This window comes from Sceloporus occidentalis, unplaced genomic scaffold, assembly GCF_023333645.1.
Source record: "Sceloporus occidentalis isolate IW3139 unplaced genomic scaffold, rSceOcc1.0.p SCAF_481, whole genome shotgun sequence".
Classification (NCBI taxonomy): domain Eukaryota; kingdom Metazoa; phylum Chordata; class Lepidosauria; order Squamata; family Phrynosomatidae; genus Sceloporus; species Sceloporus occidentalis.
The window spans coordinates 87115-114879 of record NW_028317461.1 but is presented as its reverse complement, the minus strand read 5'-3'; the positions used below and the strand labels follow the sequence as shown (position 1 = coordinate 114879).

General features: G+C 41.7%; 1 protein-coding gene across 1 annotated transcript; it reads left to right on the top strand.

Moving 5' to 3' along the window:
• The first annotated feature begins 18965 nt into the window (after nt 1–18965).
• LOC149271639 (myb/SANT-like DNA-binding domain-containing protein 2) lies at nt 18966–24937 on the top strand. Its single transcript, XM_089507260.1, has 5 exons — nt 18966–19373; nt 22376–22628; nt 23284–23328; nt 23622–23679; nt 24103–24937. Exons 1-5 carry the CDS (start codon nt 18966–18968, stop codon nt 24935–24937), a joined length of 1599 nt encoding a protein of 532 aa, XP_089363386.1.
• The last annotated feature ends 2828 nt before the right edge of the window (nt 24938–27765 follow it).

Genomic DNA, 27765 nt, shown 5'->3' with positions numbered 1-27765 from the left:
TTTCCACTGGCGGCCCGTCAGCACTACCTTTTCCCCAGGTACCTTTTGGTCCTGGGGTTAAGTTCTTTATTTTTGAATCCGGCAGGCCAGCAATGGTCTGTCCTTAAATTATTTTTCTTTATTTATATAATTCACTTCGTTTTCACGAGTGCCTATTAATTTGCCCCCCTTATCTGATTCACGGTTTTGAAATTCACGGCTTGGCCCCCACGATTCTATGGCACATGATTTTGATCCCACATTTTTTGGACACTGTTTTCTTTTAAGAGGCAGTGAAGCCTGGACTTTGCTGGAGGAGGATTGGGAGCCTTCTGGCCCCTTCCTCTCTCTACAAACCCAGCAAGGAGTCTCACTCTTCGGGGTGAGACTCAAGATCCGACCTTCCCATGGGGGGGGTTGGAATTTGTCCGAGTTCTCCGTGAGGGAACTCGGAATCGTAGTCTGGCTTCTGTTGCCTTGTGCACAGAATGCGGCACCAAAGGAGCACGCACCTCGGGCTTCCAAAAAAAAAAAAAAAAAAAAAAAAAAGGAGTAAGCCCCCAGGATTATATAAGGCAGCGGGTCTGACAAGTGCCCCTAATATTTTCAGGATCACCGTTAGGATAGCGGTGAGCAGCTCACAGCCCATGTCTAGGGGCTGAAGGGGGGATTCACTAAGAACATGGCTAGTTTTTCCCAGGAGTGAAAGAATTACCTTAGACACAGTTAAGAGTTATCACAGGAGAGACTAATTAAATTAGAATTAGTCAAAATGCAGTAAGCCAGTTGCTATGGGAACAGTCCAGGGATTCTACATAAGTGTTAATTCATATTTGAAAACAGTCCTACTGTCTTAACCTTATATATACTGTATACATGCCTCGGGGTATCTTAGGTCCAGCCATGTCACAGAACTATGTATATATATATATATATATATATATATATATATATATATGTCGCTGGGAGCTGCCAGTAGTCACCAACAGCAGATTTGGTGAGGCATGATAGTCCCTTAACACCCCAAGTCTTCAAGCTAGTGTTAGAAGCTGTATCCTATCTCAGAGTAATAAAAGCAGATTGTTCTGTGTGGGGGAGTCCCTGCTCAGGTGAGTTAGTGGTAATTGGTCAGTAGTATTAAACACCTCAATAAGGTTTTAAAATCCAGTTCGTTGAGTCACACTCATTGATGCCTTGGTTGTAGCCTTCAAAACATCCTCCGTGGGAGGCCCCTTTCCTATATTGAATGGAGTAAGTGATGGCTTCACTTTGTATGTGAATCAGAAGTCTTACAGAGGGCAGCAGGGTGTCCCATCGACAGAGAAGGGGCTTATAATTCACAATGAATAAGACAATTTTAACATAAGTATTGGGAGCATAAATCACAAATTGCATCTGTTTTATGCAGTTTCATGCGTTCATGGCAAAGACTGCAAGTCACAAGGATTTATAGAAGTTAAATATATTTTATTTGCAGAACAATGGTATATAATATATGATAGAGCATTAAAGCGTGTCTAATTCGCATCCAGCGCGTGTCCAACGTGACTGTTTAATTTTATGGTGTCAATCTGCTGCAGTATCACAGCTTTTCATTATCAGGGGGTATGTATTATAGTTGTACAGCGCTACAAATCAGGATGGTGCCATACAAATCAATAAATAATAATAATATAACAATAAAAAAATAACATATAACAACAGCTAAACAAATACTCAGCTTTTTAATTAAAAACATCTTCAAAAGTTGTTCTCATCTCATTTTGACACATTAAATAAAAATTGAATGCAGCCTTATATGTGCATACATTGCAAACAAAGACACCTTGCGAGAATCCACTCTGTGAACCAGAATAGGAAATGGGGCGATCTTTGTTTTTAAACTAAGTTGTCGTTTGGTAAAAGAGTGGTGGAGAGACACACAATCAGCTCAGTTTGTTTAAAATAATCCTTTTTCTTCTTCACTGTATGAAACAGCAGTTGGTGCTTTATTAACATCCAATCTTTCCCTCTTTAATTCACAGTTTCCAGCCATAATTTATTAGCGAGGCGGCCCCATCGGGCCAAGCTGTCTGTATTCGCCTCGGGGAGGAGGGATGGCCTGTCCCAAAAGAGAGCTAGATGCTGGGACAACAGGTAGGGGCTCATGTGGACTTAGTGGCTTCAGCACAGGAACATCATTTGGGAAGGAGGTTTCAAAGCTGTGCTTAATTAGGTGGAAGGGGTGTTTGTGTGACCCCTAATAGCAGATCAGAGAGACGGAGGATGAGATGGAAAGGGAGCCAATTACTGGCTTGTCTGCATTATGTATTAACCCATCTGGGCCAGGGATATTAGGTTTGAAGGTTGAACAAAAGGAGGAATCTGTCAACGATCACACACCAAATTATCAGGTCTCCGCTCTTTTGTTCCCAAAAAATAAGCAATTCACGGGGGCAGCTGGATTTGTAAACTAACCAGCCAAGCGTTGGAAACTGTTCTGAACAAAGCCAGGGTTTCCGATTAGAGTTAATAGCTTTTAGTTAAGCTATTTGCCTGGTGTTAGGAAATGATGCTCAGTTTCAGGCAAATATCCGGCAGCCACAGACTCTGGGACTCGCGCTGTCCCACAACTCAATACGACTGCGCACGCTGCAGAAATGGAGACGAATTCAATAGTGGGAAACAAGTTAAATGCAGACAAAGTTAGCAGGAAAGCAAATCACACATTAAACTAGGAAATATTTCTCTCTACGGCTTTGCAGCAGTAAATATTCAGCCTCTCTTTTTTACTTCGCACCCAAACGGTATTTTACACTGACTCCAGAACGGACTCTTCGTAGGAATATTATGCGAGATAATGCAGCGTGTGCATGCAGAGAATAGAGATGATTCTCTCTCCTAATGTCTGCTCTTACATTCATGAGCAGAACCCAAGATAATTAACATTCGGCGTGTTCATCAGACACGGACGGGTTTTTGTAACATGAAAGTTACGAGTCTCATGGCAGACGCTGAATGGCGTATTTCATGGTTTGCCCAGTTCCTTCAATGCCCAATGAATAATAAGAGACAACTCCCTTCTGGCAACTCTACAAAGTGTTAGACATTCACAATAAGTGCTGGTATTGTGTGCTCTGCCTTTGTATATAATGCTATGACGCATAACTATACCCAGGGAGCCCGACCACAACCTGAACAACCTGGAAAGCAAACTGTAAACCACACGCAAACCCAATCATTTATATGATAGAAAATTATCATATACCTCCGTCCAGCCGGTAGAACTTTTCATTGCTTGGCTGTTATCTGGTCACCAAGTGCCAGGGGAGCGGATGTCACCCATTACCACTCGTTAGCACCCAGTGCTCCTGTTGAAATTCACGCTCCTGGTTAAATGGTTTATAATTATATTAGCAATCTGCCTGCCATTTTGGGCTCTAATCTGTTAATTCAAGTGATACATAACATCCAATCTGCTCCTGTCCTCAATAATACCTTCACCGGTGAGTGGCATTTAAACTGCAATAAACTCAGAGGACCCAAGAACATTTCCCACATAAACTCAAGGATCTTTTTGAAATGCCGGTTGGGTCTGTATATGGTGTTTCTGTTGGCTGTGTTAGCTTTTTGTAAGATCTGTGGGTTTCATGTGATTAGCAGATGTTCCTCGGGAAAAATCCTTGTTTTATGTGTTTTTTATGTTTTTACTACTAGAATATTTTCACAAACAAAAATCTACGTTTCTCATTACAGTGTTTGACCAACACCAAAAGGCAGAGAAATCCCCCCCTAAAAGACTGCGTGCAGCTTTTTATTATATTTCTTATAGATACTCACAGGCAGATTTCTATCTTAGCTCTTAAGAAAATTAGGCAGCGCCTAAATTCTACACAACTTTCTCATCCTTGTCTTATAATATATCAAAAAGAACTTCCCAAGCAATTAGCATGTGCTTTTATGACAAATGGCTGTGTGTACGGTCATTATTAAAAGAGGAATACTTAATGACAATGTCCAGAAATATGAATACACGTTGGCTGGTGAACATTCAATAATTAGATGGGGGTTGTGCAGATGGGATAATGAATGACACATATGGAAATAAAGCAATATAATGGGAACGACACATTGTATACAATGATGTTCATATAATATCTGGGATACATTACAACCCAGATTGGATTATGGCACAGACTGGATGACACACGTTGTGCTGGTTTGTAACTCAAATTAAGCTTGTAAAGTAAATTAAGTAATTAAATCATAGAAACAATGATTAAATAGCAATAACATTACACTGGTAATTGATAGCCATTATAACAGTAATTCTATAATATAGACAAAACAACCTCAGAGGTCAGACATTTCAATAGAACCAAGAAATAAATCTCCCCAATAAATTGGACTGTGTATGATATACTATTCTATGCTTTACATAATGCACCAAATGTCTGAGTTTTGTGTTTTATCTTCTAAAATGTCATTCTCTCCGGATGCAGAAAGAGCCACATTTTGTTAAACAATAAAACACTAAAATTGGAGTTTGAGTTTTAAACATTACGTATATATATTAACTTTGACTAAATTAGTCGGATGTGAGACCTGTATAGTCAGGCAGTAATACAATACGGTAAATTTTCATATTGAGACTCTGATATCAACTTCTATAAAGAGGTGAGAGAACCAGATGTGGGGGATGAGCCGAACCAAATCCCCTCTCTGGTTACACAAGTTCTTGATAGAAAGAACGTTCTGATACCATAACACAGATCGAGACAGACAGGCGTCACCTACAGTCCAGGACCTTCTGATTTGCATCGATCTGTATTGTGGTACCACAAGGTACTGGAGGATCCTAATATTTTCCTTGCCTGGCAGCCTTGCGTCTGGACCATAACATGTTAAGGACTACAAGCAGATGTGTATTTCTGGGGCTCACAGCACTAGGCCTGACCAAGGGCAGTACGCTACGCGTCCTCTATACTGTCATATCATGGTAGCCACCTCAGAAGGATGAGTTTGGGAAGAGATGGAGGTCGGATCCACCAAGCACTAACATTTACCTGAAAGGGAGAGCAAACCTGACAATCTTTGTGTGGATTTAAGAAAAGGAACATACACACCACTCAATGCCTAAATGTCTCTGGTCAAACATATCTTTCTTTTGAATATAAAAGAAACCCTAAGAAATTATTTTAAAAGGACAATTCTGGTGAAATAAAGATATTTCTTACGGGAATAAATGGAAAGTTCTCTTGCAAGGCTTGTGCTGTTCCAACAGCTTATTTATCAGAGATAATATGATCTCTACTAAATGTAGACTTCCCTCTTCAGACTTGTGATCTGTTCATTGTTTTCATAATAAAAAAACATTAATTCATATGAGAGGGGAAGGTTTTGGTGCATATGGCTCGTGCAGTTTGTATAAAGCGATCGCTTTAATCCCTGTAATTAAAGTCGCATAATTACTGAGCAGTCGCAATTTAGACTTTTTACAGCTGGGATTGTTTTTTTTAAAAAAATAATATTTTAAATGCAAAGCCCTAAACATTGTTTGCTTGATCCTTTTATTGCAAATAACTGTTTTGTTTAATATGATTATTCATTCAATTTAATATTCATGGCAAAATGCCAGGGGGTTATATTTGCCACCATTTCTAGTAATTTAATACAAATTCTTCTTAATGACCTGCGTTTGGTGGAACTTAGAGCAGAGCAGAAATGTGCAATGAAATTCTAATATTATTATTATTATCTTTTATTTATATAGCGCCAACAATTTACGCAGCGCTTAATATTAATACTGTATTTTGTAAAAATAGTTTTTGTGGATTGCTGTAGTGGGTCATAGGCTGGTGTAATTCAGAAGTTAAACCCCATTTCACTGCAAAATTATTATTTTCAGTGAACAGGCAGAGGAAGCAAGAAAGCAGACAAACATGGGGTACGAGGGCCAGCTCCATGGCTTCAGGGGAGGATAATGCTGGGGGTCTTGGGGTGTAACAAAAGGGACAAGTGAGATTGGTGACCTCTCTAACCTGAGGTCTGTCTCTAGCAGCGCAGTCCTCTCTATCATCACAGCCAAATCATTATTGCCATTGATTGATTCCTATAGCAACATCCTATTGTGCAGCGCTGTACAATGAGATTATATATGGGGAGAGGGGGTTGTGCAGTGGACACTTGCCCTAATTTTTAGTTCTGCTCAGATGGGTGGGATCTGCCCTCTGTACTGGTGCTCGTAAGCTAAGACTTGACTAAGATGACCTTGTCTGGGCACATATCATGGGTCAGCCATTACCCCGTAATTATTACACTATACATATTGTACAGTTTGCTGAAAAATGAACAAACTTTTGTTTAGGGGTTGTGGTTAGAGACATTGCAAGGGGTGGGTCTTTACCCAGACTTTGTATGTGACTTTGTGCCCTATAGCTGGATACTTGTGTGGGGCATTTAGAGGAAGGATTTTATTTACCTTGTTTAATTGATAAAGCCTTTTCCTGCTGTTTCTGTACATGTTATTTGGGCTTTTAGGGCTGTAGAATCCTGTAATACCCTCATTCAGACCTCCTAAAGAAGAGAGGCATCAGGGGAGGAAAGAGGGGCACAGAAAATGAGAGAGGGGTTCAAGGAACCAAACAGGAACTGGACTATGCAATCAGCTTGACAAAAATCATTCACAGGAAAGCCATTGCTCATGTTTAGCATGTGGAGATCTCAGTCACCACCTTTAATCATATCAAAGTTAGTACTTTATTATTAAACTCATAAGGCTGTTTCTACAAGCTGGAATTCACTAACATTTCTTCAGAGTTCCTAGAAATTTTGTAAGCTCCATTAAGTAAAGACCTTGTGGTCCTGCTCCATTCAGCAGCTGTGGCCGGTCTGCTCAAGGTGGTTCCGCCATCAGATTGGGATTATACCCTGCAGGAGGGGATATGATAACTCCCCATGTACTGCATCATTAATCAAAACCGCAATGAAATGAGCCCAGACACAGTGAAAGAATCCCCTCTGCTTCCAGTCAGTTTTAATCAGGTTCTCAGTAGGAGGCCACACTAACCACACACCATCAGCATGACCATTGTTATGGGACACACAGGAAGATGGCCGGCCTCAGGCCATGACCCAGGTGCTAGAAAGCTGACCTTCTTTCTGCAAGAAAAGATGAACAAAAAACAACCCACTGTTTCCATTCTCATACTTCACACCAAGACCAATGTTAATGGAATACTAGAAATTCTCCTTCCAGTATTCAAACTTTTATTGTACATTGATGAATATCCCTCTGACCCACCCACTAATTGGCTAACATCCTCTCCCTTTAATGATAGTATAACTCTCATCTATTAATACTTCATGACAAAACTGTTGTATCTGAGGTCAAAAGTATTGGGACATCTGACCATTACACCAACAGGGACTTTGATGAAATTGCATTCTAAATATACAGACATTAATATGAAGTTGGCCCCCCTTTTGCAGCTATAACAGCCTCCACTCTTCTGGGAAGGATTTGGGGGGTTTCTGTGGGAATTTTTGCCCGTTCATCCAGTACAGTGTTTGTGAGATCCGGCACTGATGTTGGACGAGACGCCCGGCTCACAATCTCCGTTCCAGTTCATCCCAGAGCTGTTTAATGGGATTGAGGTCAGGGCTTTGTGGTGAAGTGGACATTCTAAGACATTTTGGACAATGCTCTGCTTCAAACTTTTAGGGGACAGTTTGAGGAAGGCCCTTTTCTTTTCTAGCATGACTGAGCCCCGGAGCACCTAAAGCAAGGTCCATAAAGGCACGGTTGGATGAGTTTGGGATGGAAAAGGTTGACCGGCCGCAGAAGATCCCCAACCTCAACCCTACTGAAAATCTTTGGGATGAACTGGAATGAAGATTGTAAACCTGGCCTTCTCGTCCAACATCAGTGCCTGACCTCACAAATGCTCTATTGGATGAACGGGCACAGAAACGCTCCACAATCTTGTGGGAAGCCTTCCCAGAAGAGTGGAAGCTGTTATAGCTGCAAAGGGGGAACCAACTTAATGTCTGTACTTAGAATGCAATGTCATCAAAGTCCATTTTGGTGTAATAGTCAGGTGTCCCAATACTTTTGCCCATATAGTGTAAGCTGATCAGCTGTTAAGGCAACTGATTGCTCCCAGGCTTTTATTAACCGTCAACATCCACCTAAAGCTACTCTACCCTATGGACACATCATTGACTATACAATATATGTGGCCAGCTCTGCCCATTCTGAAGGAGAAGCCCTGGGCTGGACCTGAATATTGCAGAATAAAATCAGGTAACTAAAATCAACAAAAACTCCTGCAAACTTGAAAGATTCCTGCTTTAGAGAATAACCCCAGCATGCAACTCCTGTGACAAAGATCCTGTTAAATGCCTAATTAAAACTCTAACTATGAAAGTATTGGATTTTAGAATGAAGAATAAAGGCGCAGATGCCCGGGGAGAGAATGAAAGGCTCAGATTATACACATCTTTGTTTTATATTCTAAATGTCATAAATTGTATTTAAATGTAACAAAAAAATACAGAAATTGTTATTCTTATTGTAAAGTAGTCAGTGATCGACTATTATCAACTCATTAGTAACAAAGAGCATTTTTGGAGCTTTTGGAGATCTCCCTCATCTTCCCAGTGAGTTTATTGGATAAATGATAAAGTAGGGAAAATATAATAGAGATTTATTCAGCACCAAAATCACCCTTTGTGTTTTTTAAAATACATCTCTGGACCTAATTAATACAATTTATTTGGAAATGACTCCCCACAGTTTTAAATCAGCTTTGGCATATTGACTAATTGCCCTCTTTGGACATCATTCGTGTCCCTCGCCTCAGTTGTGGGTGGAATACATCTGTTCCCCACCTGGGTCATCAGCAGTGCCGAATTTTATTAGCATTTCCAGAAAATGAAGTGGAGAGAAATCACAGCCACATATCGCTCCAAAACTAAGTCCCTAATCAATACGGCTCTCAACAGCCACTTTCATCTTTCATGAGCCATCTCTATTTTAACTTTTGTGCTTGTAAATTGACACAAAGAATACAAAACTGTCTCAGAGTAATCAATAAGCACAAATAAACTAAAGTAGAGTATTGGGATCCTGTGTGTGATGGAGACTGACCGTCGTCCTGAAACAATAAAGTCAACGTATTTCTTACAGTTTGAGCCCATTAATTTATATGCCTGTCTCATATCTCTATCACTGTGTACAAAATATATTCAGGTGCAAACTGCTAAAACAGAGCAATCACTGCAGCAACCAATTGCTCCAAATGTGCACTAGAATTGCTCCAGATCTGTCTATATATCTATTTAATAAATAATATATATATATATATAATAAAAATTATTAAATAGTGAAATAGTAGACACCAGACAGCAGCAGTTGCAATCAGTTTATATAAAGCTAAAAAAAAAGGGAAATCAATAAAAAATTATAAAGTTATAAAAAGGGAAATCAATGTAAGTAAGGGATCTCACAACAATCACATAACAAATATGTTTTCAAAAATATTTGGCTGTTTTTCATTTTTAAAACAGTTGTACTTTTTGACCCATAATATAATGTTTTCAGACATCTGCATATTAGCCTAAATCTACTAGACAAACCCCCCGACTGCTTATATTGCCCATGGGAAACAATAGAATGTCTCCGTCCGAATCACCCAGTCAGACACTCTGAATAAATAAAGTCTATGGAGGAATGGACTTCATGAGCATTGCCATAAAGCATCAGCTGGTGTATAAGAAGGAAAAATCACCCAAAACATCAGATAACTGACAAGGGAGTTTATTTGAACAAAATGAGATTAAACCAGGTTTTTGTCAATGCTGACCTATATTACTGTATACAGTGCTGGGGGTTATATTACTGTATACAGCGCTGGGGGGTTATATTACTGTATACAGCGCTGGGGGGTTATATTACTGTATACAGCGCTGGGGGGTTATATTACTGTATACAGCGCTGGGGGGTTATATTACTGTATACAGCACTGGGGGGCTATATTACTGTATACAGTGCTGGGGGGTTATATTACTGTATACAGCGCTGGGGGTTATATTACTGTATACAGCGTTGGGGGTTATATTACTGTATAGAGCGCCGGGGTTATATTACTGTATACAGCGCTGGGGGTTATATTACTGTATACAGTGCTGGGGGTTATATTACTGTATACAGTGCTGGGGGTTATATTACTGTATACAGCGCTGGGGGGTTATATTACTGTATACAGCGCTGGGGGGTTATATTACTGTATACAGCGCTGGGGGGCTATATTACTGTATACAGCGCTGGGGGGGTATATTACTGTATACAGTGCTGGGGGGTTATATTACTGTATACAGCGCTGGGGGTTATATTACTGTATACAGCGCTGGGGGGTTATATTACTGTATACAGCGCTAGGGGTTATATTACTGTATACAGCGCTGGGGGTTATATTACTGTATACAGCGCTAGGGGTTATATTACTGTATACAGCGCTGGGGGGCTATATTACTGTATACAGCGCTGGGGGGTTATATTACTGTATACAGCGCTGGGGGTATATATTACTGTATACAGCACTGGGGGGCTATATTACTGTATACAGCGCTGGGGGTTATATTACTGTATACAGCGCTGGGGGTTATATTACTGTATACAGCGCTGGGGGGCTATATTACTGTATACAGCGCTGGGGGTTATTACCGTATACAGCACTGGGAGTTATATTACTGTATACAGCGCTGGGGGTTATATTACTGTATACAGCGCTGGGGGGCTATATTACTGTATACAGCGCTGGGGGTTATATTACTGTATACAGCGCTGGGGGGCTATATTACTGTATACAGCGCTGGGGGGTTATATTACTGTATACAGCGCTGGGGGGCTATACTACTGTATACAGCGCTGGGGGGGTATATTACTGTATACAGCGCTGGGGGTTATATTACTGTATACAGCGCTGGGGGGCTATATTACTGTATACAGAGCTCGGGGGATTATATTACTGTATACAGCGCTGGGGGGTTATATTACTGTATACAACGCTGGGGGGTATATTACTGTATACAACGCTGGGGGGTATATTACTGTATACAGTGCTGGGGGTTATATTACTGTATACAGCGCTGGGGGTTATATTACTGTATACAGCGCTGGGGGTTATATTACTGTAAACAGCGTTGGGTGTTATTACTGTGTACAGCGCTGGGGGGTTATTTTCCTGTATACAGCGCTGGGGGGTTATTACTACATACAGCGCGGGGGTTATTTTACCGTATACAGCGCTGGGGGGTTATATTACTGTATACAGCGCTGGGGGTTATTTTACTGTATACAACGCTGAGGGTTATTACTGTATACAGCCCTGGGGGTTATATTACTGTATACAGTGCTGGGGGTATATTACTGTATACAGTGCTGGGGGGTTATATTACTGTATACAGAGCTGGGGTTATATTACTGTATACAGTGCTGGGGGTTATTACTGTATACAGCGCTGGGTAGGGTTATTACTGTATACAGCGCTGGGGGTTATATTACTGTATAAAACGCTGAGGGGTTATATTACTGTATACAGCGCTGGGGGGTTATATTACTGTATACAGCACTGGGGTTATATTACTGTTTACAGCACTGAGGGGTTATATTACTCTATTATTACTCTATACAACGCTGGGGGTTATTACTGTATACAGCGCTGGGGGGTTATATTACTGTATACAGCATTGGGGGGTTATATTACTGTATACAGTGCTGGGGGTTATATTACTGTATACAGCATTGGGGGTTATATTACTGTATACAGCGCTGGAGGTTATATTACTGTATACAGCGCCGGGGATTATTTCTGTATACAGCATTGGGGGGTAATTACTGTATACAGCGCTGGGGGTTATATTAATGTATACAGCGCTGGGGGTTATTTTACTGTATATAACACTGGGGGGGTATATTACTGTATACAGCAGGGGTTATTACTATATACAGTTCTATGTTTATCACTCTATAGAGCAATGGGCTATATTAGTGTATACATTGCTGGGGGTTATTACTGTATAAATCACTAGGGTGTATTACTATATATTGCACTGGGGTAGATTACTGTATACAGAGCTGGGGTATATTACTGTATATTACGATTCATAATCACCACAGTTGTATTCCACCAGACAGTATTATGGAATGATTTATACCAGATAATAATACAACCTCTATGGTATAATATAACATAATTACTGTTTTCATCCAAGACAGAACTGTAATCAAGGCTACTGATCAGGAAATGCACAGATTAGAATGACCTAATAGCAGCTTCTATTGCGATATAATACTCAGGTTTCCTAGGGTAGAGAAGTTGGTAAATTCTATAAATCCATGGATATTTAAGTTTCTCTGAATGTGGGCCCTGTGCACGGTAGAGCATCCCTGGACCTGCGCATGCAACCATCTCTATGATAACACGGCAGGGACGTGGTGAATATCCCAACCACTGAACATGCTGTGTTATTCTTATTTGTTAGATGACTGGAATGACTCCTAGCTTCTGGACTCTGGGCAGATGCCTCCAGAAAAGTAAGTCTAGTGATTTTTCAGGATAACTAAATCGGCATATACTGAAGGTAAAAAGCTGTTATCCCAGGGAGAACGGTATGAACCGGCTTTGGGCAGCTGGAAGAATATTTTCAATGCACTATTTTTACAAACTAAGAACTGAGGCTCAATAAAATCTGCAGGAGCATCTTAATGTCATCCAACAATGTCACTGCAGGAGGTCTCTGTAAGAAAGTGACAGCCCATGTCTCATCCTAGAACATCTCTATCAATACAATCCTAGACAGTCAATAACTGAAATAACTCAGAGAACTGCTCTATATCTACCACGAGGTCACATAGTATTGAAACAGAACTCGTTTGGTCCTTTCAGGCACCCTGAATGTTGTTTTGGCTTCCCAAGAAGACAGTCGCGTAATATCACAGATAATAATATGTACACCAAGAATCCGTGTAACACGAGGCTGCTGCTAACTCGTACTTCTTTTCATCCTAACTTAATATATTAGCATAAAGTGTCTAATTGAGATTAGCCTTAACAGCTTTTAGAATTCTAATTATCACATTTAAAAATCTCAAAGACATTACAATTCGTATGATCACCTCGTTAGTAACAAATTTATACTTTTTGTCTGCAAATCGCAGAGCGTTCAAACAACTAATGTGCACAACAGGCCCGGAAAGTTGTCACACTTATTTTTATTATTTATTGTATTATATGGCGTCATTATTTTACACTGCTTTACACTGGGATTTAACGCGCACCGTTAGATACAGTCATTGAGAAATGTTTATTCTGAGTAAAGGATTGTATCTCTGTATTGCTTTATTGTCTCTTCTCTGGGGAATTTTAGCCAACAATGAAGGGTCGTGTTACTGATAAACTTCACAAAGAAGAGGTCCAATTTAAAGCAAATACCACCCCGCAAGAGCTCCGCTGCTCATTTGTTTAGGAAGATTTTGTTTTCCGTCCATGTATCACTCATGTTAGGCTTCACTATATCATAACTGGCTTGTGTTCTCTCTGTGGACCTCTTTATCTACTGCAGGCCCAGCTGAGACTTATCCCAAATGAGCCGGTTCCACCTCAGGCCAGTCTTGCCCACTGGGGAGATGAGCAGGTGTAGTGTGGGGTGCAGACAGCGAAGTAATTCTTTTTAACATCTCGCAACACACACGGCCGCGCAGGGTGCCGTCTGAATGTTTAAATTACACATCGCCTCATTATCTTGATGTGTTAGGAGTAATCTCAATAACACATTGTTTGCTGTCACAATATCTCAGGAATAATGATATACAGACTGACACCTAAACTAAGATGAAATGGACGAGGGGGCTATTGTCTGCCCTGTAATTTGGTACATTGGAGGTATTTATCACAGAAAAGTTACTCTTTGAAAAATTCCCCCTGGCTTGGAAATTGTAACACATTCATGAGTAAAGCCAATAAGCGGTATAAAAAAAAACGATCCTCAATTAACTTTTCATTTAGCTTTGTGTTTTTAAACCAGAAGGAAACATTATTTAAAAAATAATAATAAATAAATAAAAAACCATATATCGTTTTTGAGAAATATTTTTAGGGATAAAAATGTGAAATAGAGTTACTACAACTATAACATCCAATAAAGGATGTTTAACTATGTACATAAAACACATATTGGTTAAATAGATATGTAACGGGAGAATAAAGACAAATTGGAGAATTAAGGAGCTTTGATGACATTTTAGAAGCCAGGTATAGAGGTCATGGTGTGTAAAACACTCAAAACATTAGGAGCCAGTTGGGGCCACCATACAGTCTTTAAGGGCCATTCATTCTCACATATAGGGAGTCATTTCAAAAAGTAAACTGTGACATGACTGGCACTTTAAGGCAGAGCTCCCATTTTTTGCACTTTTTCTCCCACATTGCTCCTGAGTAGTATCCTGGGAAGCCATAATATAGCTGCTAGCAGTCCTGATTTGGTAAGGGCAGTCCCTACAGCAGAACTGACAACAAAAGCTGACTTCTGTTGCCAAAAACTATTCTCTATTTGCATTATGTGCTTTATTGAGATTTTTAAATTGAAACTTGAGCCAAATGGGGCATATGCAACTTAGTGACTTCCATCACAAGATGGGCATCTAGAGTGTAGAAATCTACATCCACATTGACACTACAACCATTACACCAACAAACATAAGGCGCAGCCATTTGAAATGTAGGCTTTTAGAACAATTTAAAGTCAACAGATTGACTTTAAGCCAGTGAATATTATGTGTACAACAAAAATGGTCCTGCAGATTTTCAGAGATGTTAGTGGCTGATGTCATGACTTTGGGCTGTCTACCCTTCCTCCGTACAACATCATACAATAATGCAGAATGAGAAGCCAATCAGGAAAAAGGTTCCAGATGCACGCTGGGGAATTCTCAGCAGAAAAAAACAGATAATACATGATATTGAAATACATAAGAACTGCTGGTAACATAACACCCTCTAAAGCATTTCAGTAAATTAACACTAGTCAAACTGTCTCTTTTATACGAATTAAAGTTTATTTTTTCAAATGACAACCAGACAATATCTATTTAGCTCTGTATTAAGAATTAATGATGTCCGACTTGTGCTGATACAGCCTCCTGATGTGACTAATTAATAGCCTCCTCTCTCTTTTCACAAACTAATTATTCTAGTTACTTCTTTTGTGACATCAGTATCTGCAGCTCATTAAAGACATTAAAGTGTTAACGGGCTGTTTTGCTCTCGGCCCCCATGGGGTTAATGGGTGTGCTGGCTTTACAATAAATGAGATTAACAGAGTTAGGGGTCAGTCCTTGAAACAGAGAAGTGACATATTACCCTGCAGGGTAAGAGGAAAGCTTTGTTTCTGTAGTATAGTGGTTATCACGTTTGCCAACAACACAAAAGTTTTCCGTTTCAAACACATACCTTATGGGGAAGGAGCTTGTCTGATGTCTTCACACGTTTCCATATAGGTATTCATTAATAGCATCGCAAACTTTTACAGGCACCCAATTAGAGACATATTTAAACAACACTCAACCCAAACACATGCTTAATGTACATCAATGTGCTTTATTATACATGTTTGATGCATCACCTTCGTACGAAACCCAGCCATTGAAAAACCCCTCCTGATCTGCCTCTAGCAGCAGAAAACGGCTCTCGACAGCATCTGCAACTCTCGAAGTGATTTTGCCAATGAACCCAACAGGACCAGAGACAAGGACAAAGGCGCCAATGGTGTGGAAGAGGTAGAAACAGGACATGTTTTACCAAAAACACAGGAGCAGATGTTCTATTTATTGCAGACTATAATCAATCTTGTTATGTATGGATATTATAATGTATATATAGTCTTCAATTATTACCACTCCTCTGATTATAAGGAATATCTAGTTCTATTTGCTGCGTAACTCACTGTTTTAGATTTCAGCCTTGAAGCAGAGTTTTGATGGTGAAGTAAGACACTTGGAAAGGGGCATCTGTAGGGTGAGACGGGGCTTCACAGGCTCCCTCTAGTGGAACTTAACGTGTACCTCATTCAGAGGATCACTATAATATCAAATAAAAATTCAAAATACAACCACCCAGAGTCAATATTCCAACATGAAGGGCGATACCTTGTATACAGCTGATTTTAGTGGCAATAAAAACAATAGATGATGAATAACCTATCCTCTTCAGATACATCTAGCATATCCATTACTATTCAATTAAAATTTTATTCGGTCCTTAAAATCAGGAGCCATTTGCCTCTCCCATGCATGTTTAAATGCCCTCACCATATCGGCCTCTACCATTTCTCCTGGAAAGCTGTTCCACTTTCAGTTTTGGATTACAGACTTTATCCGAATTTTAAATAAGCTTCCCTGCTGTTAAATCATTGTATGAGTTTTAGTGTCTCTCTCCCATCCCCTCTCTCTCCCAAGCCGGACATTGAGATCCTTCCGTCTTTCCTGATGATTTTTATCCTGCAAACCATTTACCATTTTAACAGTCTTCTCCTGAACTCTCTCCAGAATATCAATATCCTTCTAGAGACGGGGTCTCTAGGACTGTCTCTACTACTCTAGGTAAGGTCTGACCAGAAGTCTGTAAAGTGGCAGAACCTCCTCCTTCTTCCTGCCACTAATGCCCCTAACTATACACCTAGCTTGCTTTTTCCATTGATTTAATGCATTACCTGCCTACCTTTAAGACTGTAGAATTTTCGTCTCTTTTGTTGTCAAAAGATTTTGGATTTGTATATCCCAAGTGCATTAATTTACATTTATGAACATTAAACTGCTGCTGCCACACTCTCCCCTATTCTTCTAACATTAAACTGCTGCTGCCACACTCTCCATTATTCTTCTAACATTAAACTGCAGCCGCCGCGCTCTCCCCTATTCTCCTAACATTAAACTGCTGCTGCCCCACTCTCCCCTATTCTTCTAACATTAAACTGCTGCTGCCACACTCTCCATTATTCTTCTAACATTAAACTGCTGCTGCCACGCTTTCCCCCGTACTATTAATTTACTTAAATCACTTGCCATTTTACTTATTCCAGTAAGCTTTGTATTATTGGTGAAACATGTCTTATCTGTGAGCCCTTTTTAATATAACCAATTCAAATATTAAAAAGTCTCCATTACTGGTCTCTGTGTGCCCCATCAGTAACAAGTCCTTCCTTTGAATATCCCCCGTACTTGTGTATTATGCGGGCATCACCTTTCCAAAAAAACAAGTACTTTTCAATTACAACATACTTATAACATTTGTTTTACTAAACTTTCTTAACATAATTACTATTACAAACAGTTAATTATATATTCAATTTCTGGAGGCCAATAACACATAATTGAATCATGCATTGCATCAAAGAGATTTCATAAATTGTCGCCACATAAATTCTGCAAAGTACCTTGAGATGAATCGTTGAGAAGTTCCACCACGTTTCTTATTATGCATTTTAACTGAATCCCGTAATCTGGGCATTGTTTGCGGACGAGGTCCCGTTTCTAGATCAACAAAATATTTGATTTACTGGGAAATCTATTTCGTACTCGAATTTTATTTCGGGAAGCATGCTCATTGCATCGCCACACACCACCGTCTTTTAAGGAGAAAATCATGTGGTGCTTGTGTTTGCTGTATGTTTGGACGGAAGAATATCCTTTCCTGAAAAGAAAATCATTGCATCTGCAGAACCGTCACGGAACCTTCTTCAATGACAGTTACAGTTCAGAAATATTATTATGTTGTAATTGAAAATTACTTTTTTTGTTAAAAAACATAGGTGATGCCTGGATAATACACAAGTGACACTCCGGTTACTATAACCCATTAACCCCAACCTTCTGCTATTTACCATCCAAACCCAAACACTGCAATTTATTTAAGAGTTTTCTATAAGCGACAGCGTCAGACACCTTACTGAATCCAGACAGGTGATATCTACTGCCCCTCCCTGGGGTATTGTTTTAAATACCATCAACAAAATAAAGTCAGTTTGACAAACTCTTCACGCAGTAAACCCGAGCTGTGCCTGATCTGGCGAACCGTTACATTCAGATGAATTTACTTTAACAAGATCTCTATTATTTCTGCAAGACTTACTGGTCTGCGGTTGGCTGCGTCTTCCCTGCTACTTATTATGAAGCGAGCGGTATTACAATCTCCCGGATCTACTCCTGTAAATAGCGCCAGGGTAACAGTTCTGCTGGCGCACCGCGAAGCTCTTTTAATAACCGTATCCCGTCAAGTTGTCTGCTTTTTACTTAAGCGACTTGGAGTTGACCTCCTTCTTTTGTAAATATGTTTTACAGTCTTTGTTTCTGAGGTCTTTATTTTATCGTCTTTTTCCGTAAAAACCGTTTTCCTGATTTACATCTTCCATCTTTTTTTTGGATCCAACTATTCCTTGACCTTTTCCTTCTCTCTCCGCCCATCTTGCCTCACACTCCTCTTATTATTTACTGTTTTATATAGCGCCATCATATTCTGTAGCGCTGTACACTGTCACTATTCCTCACTTTCCCTTCTTCCTCTTTTCCCTATCTTCTCACACTTTCCCTTCTCTCTCCTCACACTTTCCCTCACCCCTATGTTCGTTTCTCCTCACACTTTCCTTTCTTTCTCCTCACACTTTCCCTTCTCTCTCCTCACAATTTCCCTCACCCCTATGTTCGTTTCTCCTCACACTTTCCTTTCTTTCTCCTCACACTTTCCCTTCTCTCTCTCCTCACACTTTCCCTCACCCCCATGTTCCTTTCTTCCCCTCGCACTTTCACTCCCCAATCCCCCCCATGTCGTTTCACTTCTCTCTGCCTCTCTTCCTTCACATCGCAGTTCCCGCACTCTCCAGACCCCGCCCCGTCCACCCCGCGGCCCCGCCCCCTCACTCAGCGTCACTTCCGGCCCCTCAGCAGCGGGAAGATGGCGGCGCCCTGCAATTCGGAGCTTCCGTCCGAGGCTTCGTCGTGCGTGCAGATCGCCAAGAACGAGGTATTCCCGGCGCCCGCGTCTCCGGTGCTGAGCGATGGTAACCTATCAGCCCCGTCCACCCCGAGCCGCTCCTCCCCGTTGGCCGCAGGCCCCGCTGCCCCCTCAGTGTCGTTCAGCACGGCCTGCCGGGGTATGAGCTGGACCCCGGCCGAGACCAACGCGCTCATCGCCGTCTGGGGCAACGAACGGCTGGTGGAGGCCCGGTACCAGCAGCTGGAGGGCGCCGGCACCATCTTCGGCACCAAGGCCCCCGGGCCGGCCATGTACGATAGGGTATCCCGGGCCCTGGCCGAGCTGGGCTACGAGAGGACGCCGAGCCAGTGTCGGGAGCGGATGAAGGTACTGCGAGCCGAGCTCGGCAGGGAGGGGGTAGGCTGCGTTATATGTGCTGCAAACCGGGGGGGGGTGGGGGGCAAATACTGTTATATGTATTACTACACTGCATCCCGTGTGTACTGCAATATACATCACGGTGTATATATATACGGTATATATAATCAGGGCTATATGCAGCATTGTATATATGTTGCTGTGTGTTGCCCTGCTATATAGATATAATGCTGTTGCCTTGCTTTGTGTATAAATATATGGTGCTATATATAGCCCGGCTGTGTGTGTATATATATATATATATATATATGTGTGTGTGTATTGTTATTATCACTAGCTTTTATTTATATAGCACCAACAATTTATGCAGCGATTAATACAATACATCTATTCAACTAGGGTGAGAGGTAGTGTGGGGGGGTATCAGTGACGGGGTGAGAGGTAGTGTGGGGGGTATCAGTGACGGGTGAGAGGTAGTGTGGGGGGGTATCAGTGACGGGTGAGAGGTAGTGTGGGGGGTATCAGTGACGGGTGAGAGGTAGTGTGGGGGGTATCAGTGACGGGTGAGAGGTAGTGTGTGGGGGGGGTATCAGTGACGGGGAGGTTATGGGGGGCTTCTATGAAGAAGTGGGTTTTGGGATGTTTCTTGGGGGTAAATGCTGAAGGTTCGGGGGGGAGGAGATTCCAGAGATATGGGGGCAGCTCGAGTGAAATCTTGTAGACAGGAAAAGTAAGAGGTGATAAGTGAGAGCCTCAACCCATGGGAAGAACGTAGGGATTGGGTAGGGGAGTATTTGCTTATGGGGGGGCAGTGTTATTGAGGGGCAGTGTTATGGAGGGCTTTATATGTTAGTACCAGGATTTTAAATTTCATTCTAAAGTTAATAGGGAGCCAGCGGAGGGTCACAGAGTTGGGAAGCAGAAGAGGAGCAACGTGCGAGGAAGATGAGCCTAGCAGCAGCATTTAGGACAGACTGTAGAGGAGAGAGTCGAGACAGTGGATAGTAATCAAGACGGGAAATAGGTGAATGAAGCAGGGTTTTTGTGGATTCTTGGGTGAGGAATGGGCGGATACGAGAGATGTTTTTTAGGTGCAAGCGGCAGGATCTGGCGAGGGACTGAATGTGAGGGATGAAGGAGAGGTTTGAGTCGAGGATGACCCCGAGGCATCGGGCCTGGTTAGTAGGAGAGATAGTTGTTGTGTTAATGGTGATTTCAGGTTCTGGAGTGGAGATGGAGGGAGGGAAGATAATGAGTTCAGTTTTAGAAAGATTACGTTTCACGTGGTGATGTGACATCCATGAAGAAATAGACAAGCAGCTGGTAATACGGGACGTGAGAGACCGGGGCAGACGGGTGGATTCGGGGATCATCTGCATAGAGATGATACTGGAGGCCAAATGAGTTGATTAGTTTGCCAGGGGATGAAGTATAAAGAGAGAAGAGCAGAGGGCCGAGGACTGAACCTTGGGGGCCGCCAACCGAAAGTGGAAGGGGCGATGAGTCAAGAAGAATCAAGCAGTATCAAAAGCTGCAGATAGATCCAATAGTATTAGAATGGAGAAGTGACCTTATATACACGCACTCACACCAGGGTAATATACAGCTATGTGTGTATATATATATATATATATATATATATATAAAGGCTTACAATAGTAGGCATGCTAATAGCTTGTTTTTGTAAATGTAAAGAGAATGAAAAGAAGAAAAATCTAAATCCGTATTTGGTGCGACCACCTTTGCCTTCAAACCAGTATCAGTACTTCTGGGGTCCCTCACACACAGTCAGGGGTCTGTAGGCAAAGAGTTAAGTGTTTGATGATACGATTATACAAACAGATGCCAATGATCAAAATTGTAATATGTAGCTCGAAACACAACCATTAACTCAAACGGCTGTGTAAGAGGGTAAAACTGAGTGAGGAGCAGCCACGCTCACTGACAAGGTGAGCTGTCTAAAGACAGTTTAATGTCAAAAGTCATGCAAAGTGGCAAGACTGAGCACAGCAACCACACACAAGGTCTCTCCAAGGCAGGCAGGGGTTTCCAGATATTCTGTCCAAGCTCTCCTGAAGACGCACAAAGAAACGGGCATAGACCTGACGGTCGGCCAAATGACTTCACAATCGGAAGATGTTCAGTGTTGCCATCAACTCAGCACTGACAGAAAGCAGTGGGACTCTGGTACACCCATCTACTGACCACCAAAGTCTGGTCAGAAGTGGTCCTCATGGAAGACTTACAGCCAAAAAGCCAAATGGCGGACATGGAAACAAGACCAAGCGACTCAACTATTAATGAAAACAGAGACTGGGTGCTGTGGACTGATAAGTCAAAATGTGAAATATTTGGTTGAAGCAGAAGGCAGTTTGTTCACCGAAGGGCTGGAGAGCGGTGCAAGAATGAGGGTCTGCAGGAAAAGTGAAGCATTTCAGATACTATACCATCATTCAATACCATCGGGGGGCATCTGATTGGCCCAAAACTTATTCTGCAGCATGACAACGACCCCAAACATACAGCCAAAGTTGTTAAGAACTGTCTTCATTGTAAAGAAGAATGAGTCTTGGAAGTGATGGTGTGGCCCCCACAGAGCCCTGATCATTGACTGAGGCTGTCTAAATCCACAGAAGAAATCAGCTTCCATCAACCCACCCGTCAAACTCCCATCTGTCCCCTTCTTGATTCAGTGACATTAAAGACCGTTATGGCCGCATTGCATAGACGCCATCAGGTGTGAGGGAGGCTCAGCCAGCTTCTCTAATGCTGTATTTCAACATTTAAATCTTTAACTAGGAAGTCTGCAGATCAGCGTCCTCGTTTAGTCTGTGCCGGTGGAATCTCATGAAGATGCTGGGTGCATTAAGGGTGCTGTTAGGGCCGCAGTGTGGGTAGAGAATTCTGTTACCGCTGCAATAACGTTCTTTTAAGTTAAGAATGCAGTGTTTGTGTCGGCACCAAGTTCGCGAGGCTCATCGTATGAAAATTAATCTGTGCGTTTATTTCAGACCCTTCGAAGATGTTACAGTCGTGTGAAGGAACGCGGTGTTGGTAAAAGGAAAAGCAGCTACACGTTTGAGCAGCTGGAGAGGGTTTTTGGCCAGGGTGGTTGGGACACGCAGCCCTTCCAGCCTGTCCTGATTAACAGCAGCGGATTGTACCAGGAGATGGAGTCTGACGGCAGCACCATGGAGGAATATTCCCAGGACGACTGGGGCAACCACAGCCAGGACATGCAGGGCTTTCCCGGGGATGATCTGGGTAAGTGAACACGTTATGGGGACGTGACAGCGTCTGTTCGTATGAATGCGGGGCTTTACTCTGTTAGACTTTTAAATATTCCTTTTTGTTTATAAGGAGCTGTGGGTAATTCAAACACCAATGCCCAAGGCTGACTCCTGTCCCCCAATTTTGCCTAATTTATCTCAATCTTTTGCTTTATAGCCGGCGTTCCCTTCTCCCAGACAGAGCCTGGATGAAATATTTGCCTGTGCTGGGTAGTATTATATTACCCCATACATTTTAGGCTTCTTTTCACTTGTTGGCTGAGCATTTTTCTCCCTAGAATTTTTTTCTCACTCTCCTCGTTTAAAAACTGCTCAGTCGGTTGCTTTACACCCGGCCCGACGCGTTGACACTTCCCCAAATTCATCCGACGTCTGTCAACCTTTTAGAAGTTTGCTTTTCCTATTGATATGATGGTATGTGTTGCAAACGTGGAAAATTAGCTGTAATTATCTTAGTAAAATAAAACATGATGTGATGATCTCCTAAATCTGTTCCTTTCCATTTTAAATCTGGCAGCTGAGACTTTGCCGATATTCATGCGGCATAAAAAAAAAAAATTTAGAATGTATCGCTCGCCATATATATGTATAATTTTTTTACATTTTTTTTATGTTACTTTATCTTTTAGTACCTTGGATCCAGAAGCCCTCACTGCCGTGTCCCCCTAATGACGGTACGGTACCATTATTCGGGATGATTGCTTTGCTTGGGTGGTTTGTTAGGGATGAGTGCAGGGAACGTGGGATCTACATGTGAGCAGCCGGTCTGCCTTTGCCCAGCCAGATCCATGTACGCGAGGACCTCGGATCTTGGCTGTAATGCTCGGTTCCCTGCTTAGTGCATGTTTAGCTTTACATCCCGTGGTTACATTGATGCCTCTCCTTCGCTGTGTATCGCATGTAATGGGCTGTTGGGTTTAGTAGTGACGTGTCTGAGTGTTTCTCATCGCTATTTACTCTTATACAGAGGATATCAGTATTCCAAAGAGGCCAGCGAAGAACAGGGAGCCACCAGAGGACATGCAGTAAGTTCCGTCTTTAATATATTTTCCATGATCATGTATTTCATGTCATTGAAGCATTTTCAGCAGTACGAGGAATGGTCCTAATGCTACATTTAGTTGAAAAAGTGTTAAGTGGGGCAACACCTTTAAAACATAGCAAACCCCCCGACAGTTTTTTCACTTTGAGGACCCTGTTCTAGTTCATAATATCCTCTGTCACATAGATGTTGCTGCAGGGTTATTCAGTTGCTCTGTTTGCGTAAAGACTAACGTATATAAGACTAAGGTATACTTATTATAAGTCTATTGAAGGATCACTAAAGGAAAATAGATGTTAAAGTGTATAGGTTGAAGCGTGCTTTGCTCACTGGGGACATTATCGGGATATGTTACTATTTGTGTATAGATCACATATGTCAGGCTTATAAACTTTTTGTCTTTTAGGAGGAGGGATATTTTCCAAACCATCATGCACATTCTGGAGTCCGTCCAACTGAAGTGGGAGCTGTTTCAGAGCTGGACAGATTTTTCCAGATTGCATCTCTCTAACAAACTGGCCATATTCTCCATCGGTTACAACACCCGATGGAAAGAGGATATCCGTTACCATTACGCCGAAATAAGTTCCCAAGTACCTCTTGGGAAGCGTCTTCGAGAATACTTCAACCCAGAGAAGCCGGAAGGGAGGGTCGTGATGACCCGGGTGCAGAAAATGAACTGGAAAAATGTCTATTACAAGTTTCTGGAAATTACAATTAGTGAAGCCAGGTGTCTTGAGCTACACATGGAGACAGACTGGATTCCTATAGCTCATTCCAAGCCGATAGGGGGCGATATAGTCCAGTACCTATTACCTGGTGGCATTCCAAAAACTCCTGGCCTTTATGCCATTGGGTACGAAGACATGCCTAAGAAAGCAGTAGAGGATAATGCAATTGTCGACCTGGTTAATGATGGGAATTGTGAAAGTCCTCCGGAGCTCGCCTCGAAATCCAACGCTATAACTAGTAAAATTAACTATTGTTACCTTGGCATCGCCGAGAGCATCAGCCTCCAGCAGTGCCTGTTCTTTCATTTTCAGTCCACCGTCAAGAACCAAAGCAAAGAGTGGGCAAGCATCAATGGATTTTTAGCGCAAAACTGCAAAGTGGAACCTGGAGTCTCTCCAAAAACAATCTACATCAAATTTGTTGAAGTCGAAAGAGATTTTCTTTCTGCCGGATCTTTAGTGGAGTGCCTGGAAAAAGCCATTGGGTACCCTCTGAAGTTCAACAAATGAATTTCCTTGTCCTTTATAAGGACCTGGGCTCTACCCATAAATCTCCCCATTCTGCCAGGGTTTGCTCTCGAACATCATTTTATTTTTTTTACATTCGTCCAAAACGTAAACTTTCACAGTTGAAAACATTTTGTCCTGAGCAAATGGGATGCTGTGCGTGGGGGTCAGATAGATAGTGTTTTTATAAAGAACATTTTATTGTAGAGCCCTGATATGATTTGTTGTAAGTACATTCCACATTGGACATAGCTTATACTTTAATTTTCAAAGGAAATACTGTATGTTTTTTTTTCTCCGTGTTTCATTTTTACATATCTGTGTGTGTTTTAACCTCGAACCAGTAATGAGTGATGACGTTGGCCTCGGGATTCATGAAATGACTGCCTCGTCGCAGCCCAACTAGTTAATATTGTATATAATTTAGATAATCACTTTTTTACCCATTAAGTGTTTTTACTATTTCCAACCAGTGTTGCCTGCAAAGACTTTTGTTTCCGTGATGTACTGTATTCACTCGTAGCTGTGTCGTCCTCCCCTTTTTTAACTCATTAAAGTATTGACTCATTTGTGTTCTGTCGGTTGGAACTTTTAAGGCGTTGCGGAGGATCCGAAGCTCAGCTAGAGGTCGCATCTTCACTGCAAGTCCTGGAACCCGGTCGGATTGTGCAAACGAAACCTGTCCTTTTTTTATATCCTTCATATATTTTAACAAAAAAGAAAAAGCCAAATCATTTTGAGCTGCTTGAACATGTTTTATAAACTTGAATCTGCCAAGAGCTATCGAGCGGTTTTAATGAACTATAAAGCCGTAACGGTTCTGGGTCGTGTTCTCCGTGTGATTGCTGATCAGTTCCATCGTGGTCTCGCTGCATGGCGCCTCGCAAGTGTTAGCTGAAGGTTCTCAGTGCCTTTTCTTGAAGTCCATTTGCCGTCCCTGGCCAATTTGCAGTCATTTCAGAAACTGAATAGCAGAAGAATTTTTCTTTTAATGTGGCTTTTCGGCATATTAACCTCTTATGTAGGAGAATAAACGCCCTCCATCTCTGACCCTTTCTGGACGACTTTAAAAGAAAATGTGTAAATAGTGCACATCGCCCATATATGTTTGTTCTATTTTATTCTATGTGTATTATGTTATTTTTATTGCATAGTTTGTACGCAGTTATTGTTCTAAACACATTTTTTATTCTTTTTAATGGTAAAACAATGTAATTTGATATTTTTTATTGTAAATTTACAAACTTGGCCTGTTTTAAGTATTTCAGTGGTTGCTTTATCATATTTAAGTCATTTCCCCATCTTCTATGCTCCTTTGTTCGTTCTGAGCTGGCGAGGCGGAAGAAACAGTGTTAAATCGGAGTTTTCATTCTTGGTTCGCGGCCGGAGAATGGGGCTTCGAGTCTAAGCATCGCCCACTTCATGGGTTTCCATGTTCACTGTAAGAGCTAATGTATAAAGTGGCATTCAAAATAAAAGACAATTTAATGTATCTGCTCTGTACTGTATGATTCACGCGTGTGAAAGCAAATCTGGTACCGTGATTGGTTGAAGTATAATGGATTGCAAGCTTTCGGGACTAGGTCTCTTCTTCAGGCGTCATACCCGTTTTATGTTCATCGAAATCCAAATGTGAAATTCCGGTGTAGAAGCCAAACATATGTGTCCGGGGCCCATGCTTACCTTTAGCACGATTTCTACAAATCCGTGTCTTCAAAGGCTGCATCAGTCGTACGGACAGACGGACGCAGGTGTGCAGTTGGAGTAACCTTGCCCCAGTGTTATCTGGAAATTCAGGAGAGAGATGGTTTTACTGCCTTCATTGTATATTATAAAGGGGTGACCCTAATAAGCTTCTGCTGCTGACATCACTGGGGGATCCCCTTCATGCGTCACGGACTGGGGGTTTGTAAAGACCCTTATCGCTGATCACACAATGAGCAGTTAGACTGTCGTGGGTTGTATGTGTGCTTGTTTGTAAGCAACCAGAGGGCTGCTGATCGAATTCCCCTGATTTCTGTAAAGGGGAAACCTACTGGTGATGTCATCAGTGACATCACAGGGTTTCCTTTGTTCCAACTGAGATCCCAGGGGTTATAGAAGTCTTGAAGTGTGTCCCTAGACTGTGGCCCCTGAGAGCAGCGTATAAAAAAAGTGCTGCAGGATATAATGTGTGCTGGGGGTATAAGGGGTTAATACAAGAGAGCTCTGAGACAGAGAAAATAGGAAGAGGAGAGGAGAGTAGAGGAGGGAGGAAATGAAAAGGTTAAGAGAGAAAGGGATAGAGAGAGAAAAAAATGAAAGAAAGCAGGTAGAGAGTGAGAGAGAGAAGAAAATAAGTGCACGTTGGTCTAATGATAGGTGTTTCCACCGTAAACAGGATAATTACGTCTCAAGGAGACAATAAAAGTGCCGACGTTGACTTTGTCCCCTGACATAAAGTAGTCCTTGTCCTTAACGCAGGATGTCACTGTCATCAGTCGCTAATACCACCTCTGATGTTCTGCTGTTTGCTTTATAGATCATGAATTGTTTGGTTCCATTTAAGAAGATATCTCTCCATGGGATTCTGCGCATGCTGACTGACCCTCCATGAAAATCACAGCTTTATTTTGGGGGAATGCGTCTAAGAATTGTACAAAGTAAACATTGCATGGCCTAGAGGTGAACGTTGACGCTTTACAGTTTATTATCCAACCTTTAGAAATGGGGTATTTAGGGTACATGTGCCCCGGGTGTGAATGGGATGTGGGGTCTGTCTGGTGCAGGAAAGGGTGAGATGAGTCTGTTTTTCCTCATCTACCCAGATTGGGGCCAGCTCTTCTAAACAA

Excerpts from the sequence above, each read along its gene's own strand:
- LOC149271639 (XM_089507260.1), top strand. The coding sequence starts at position 18,966 with ATGGCGGCGCCCTGCAATTCGGAGCTTCCGTCCGAGGCTTCGTCGTGC. Across the intron at positions 22,629-23,283 it reads CTTTCCCGGGGATGATCTGG|TACCTTGGATCCAGAAGCCC; the intron begins GTAAGTGAACAC and ends TTTATCTTTTAG. Across the intron at positions 23,329-23,621 it reads GCCGTGTCCCCCTAATGACG|AGGATATCAGTATTCCAAAG; the intron begins GTACGGTACCAT and ends ACTCTTATACAG.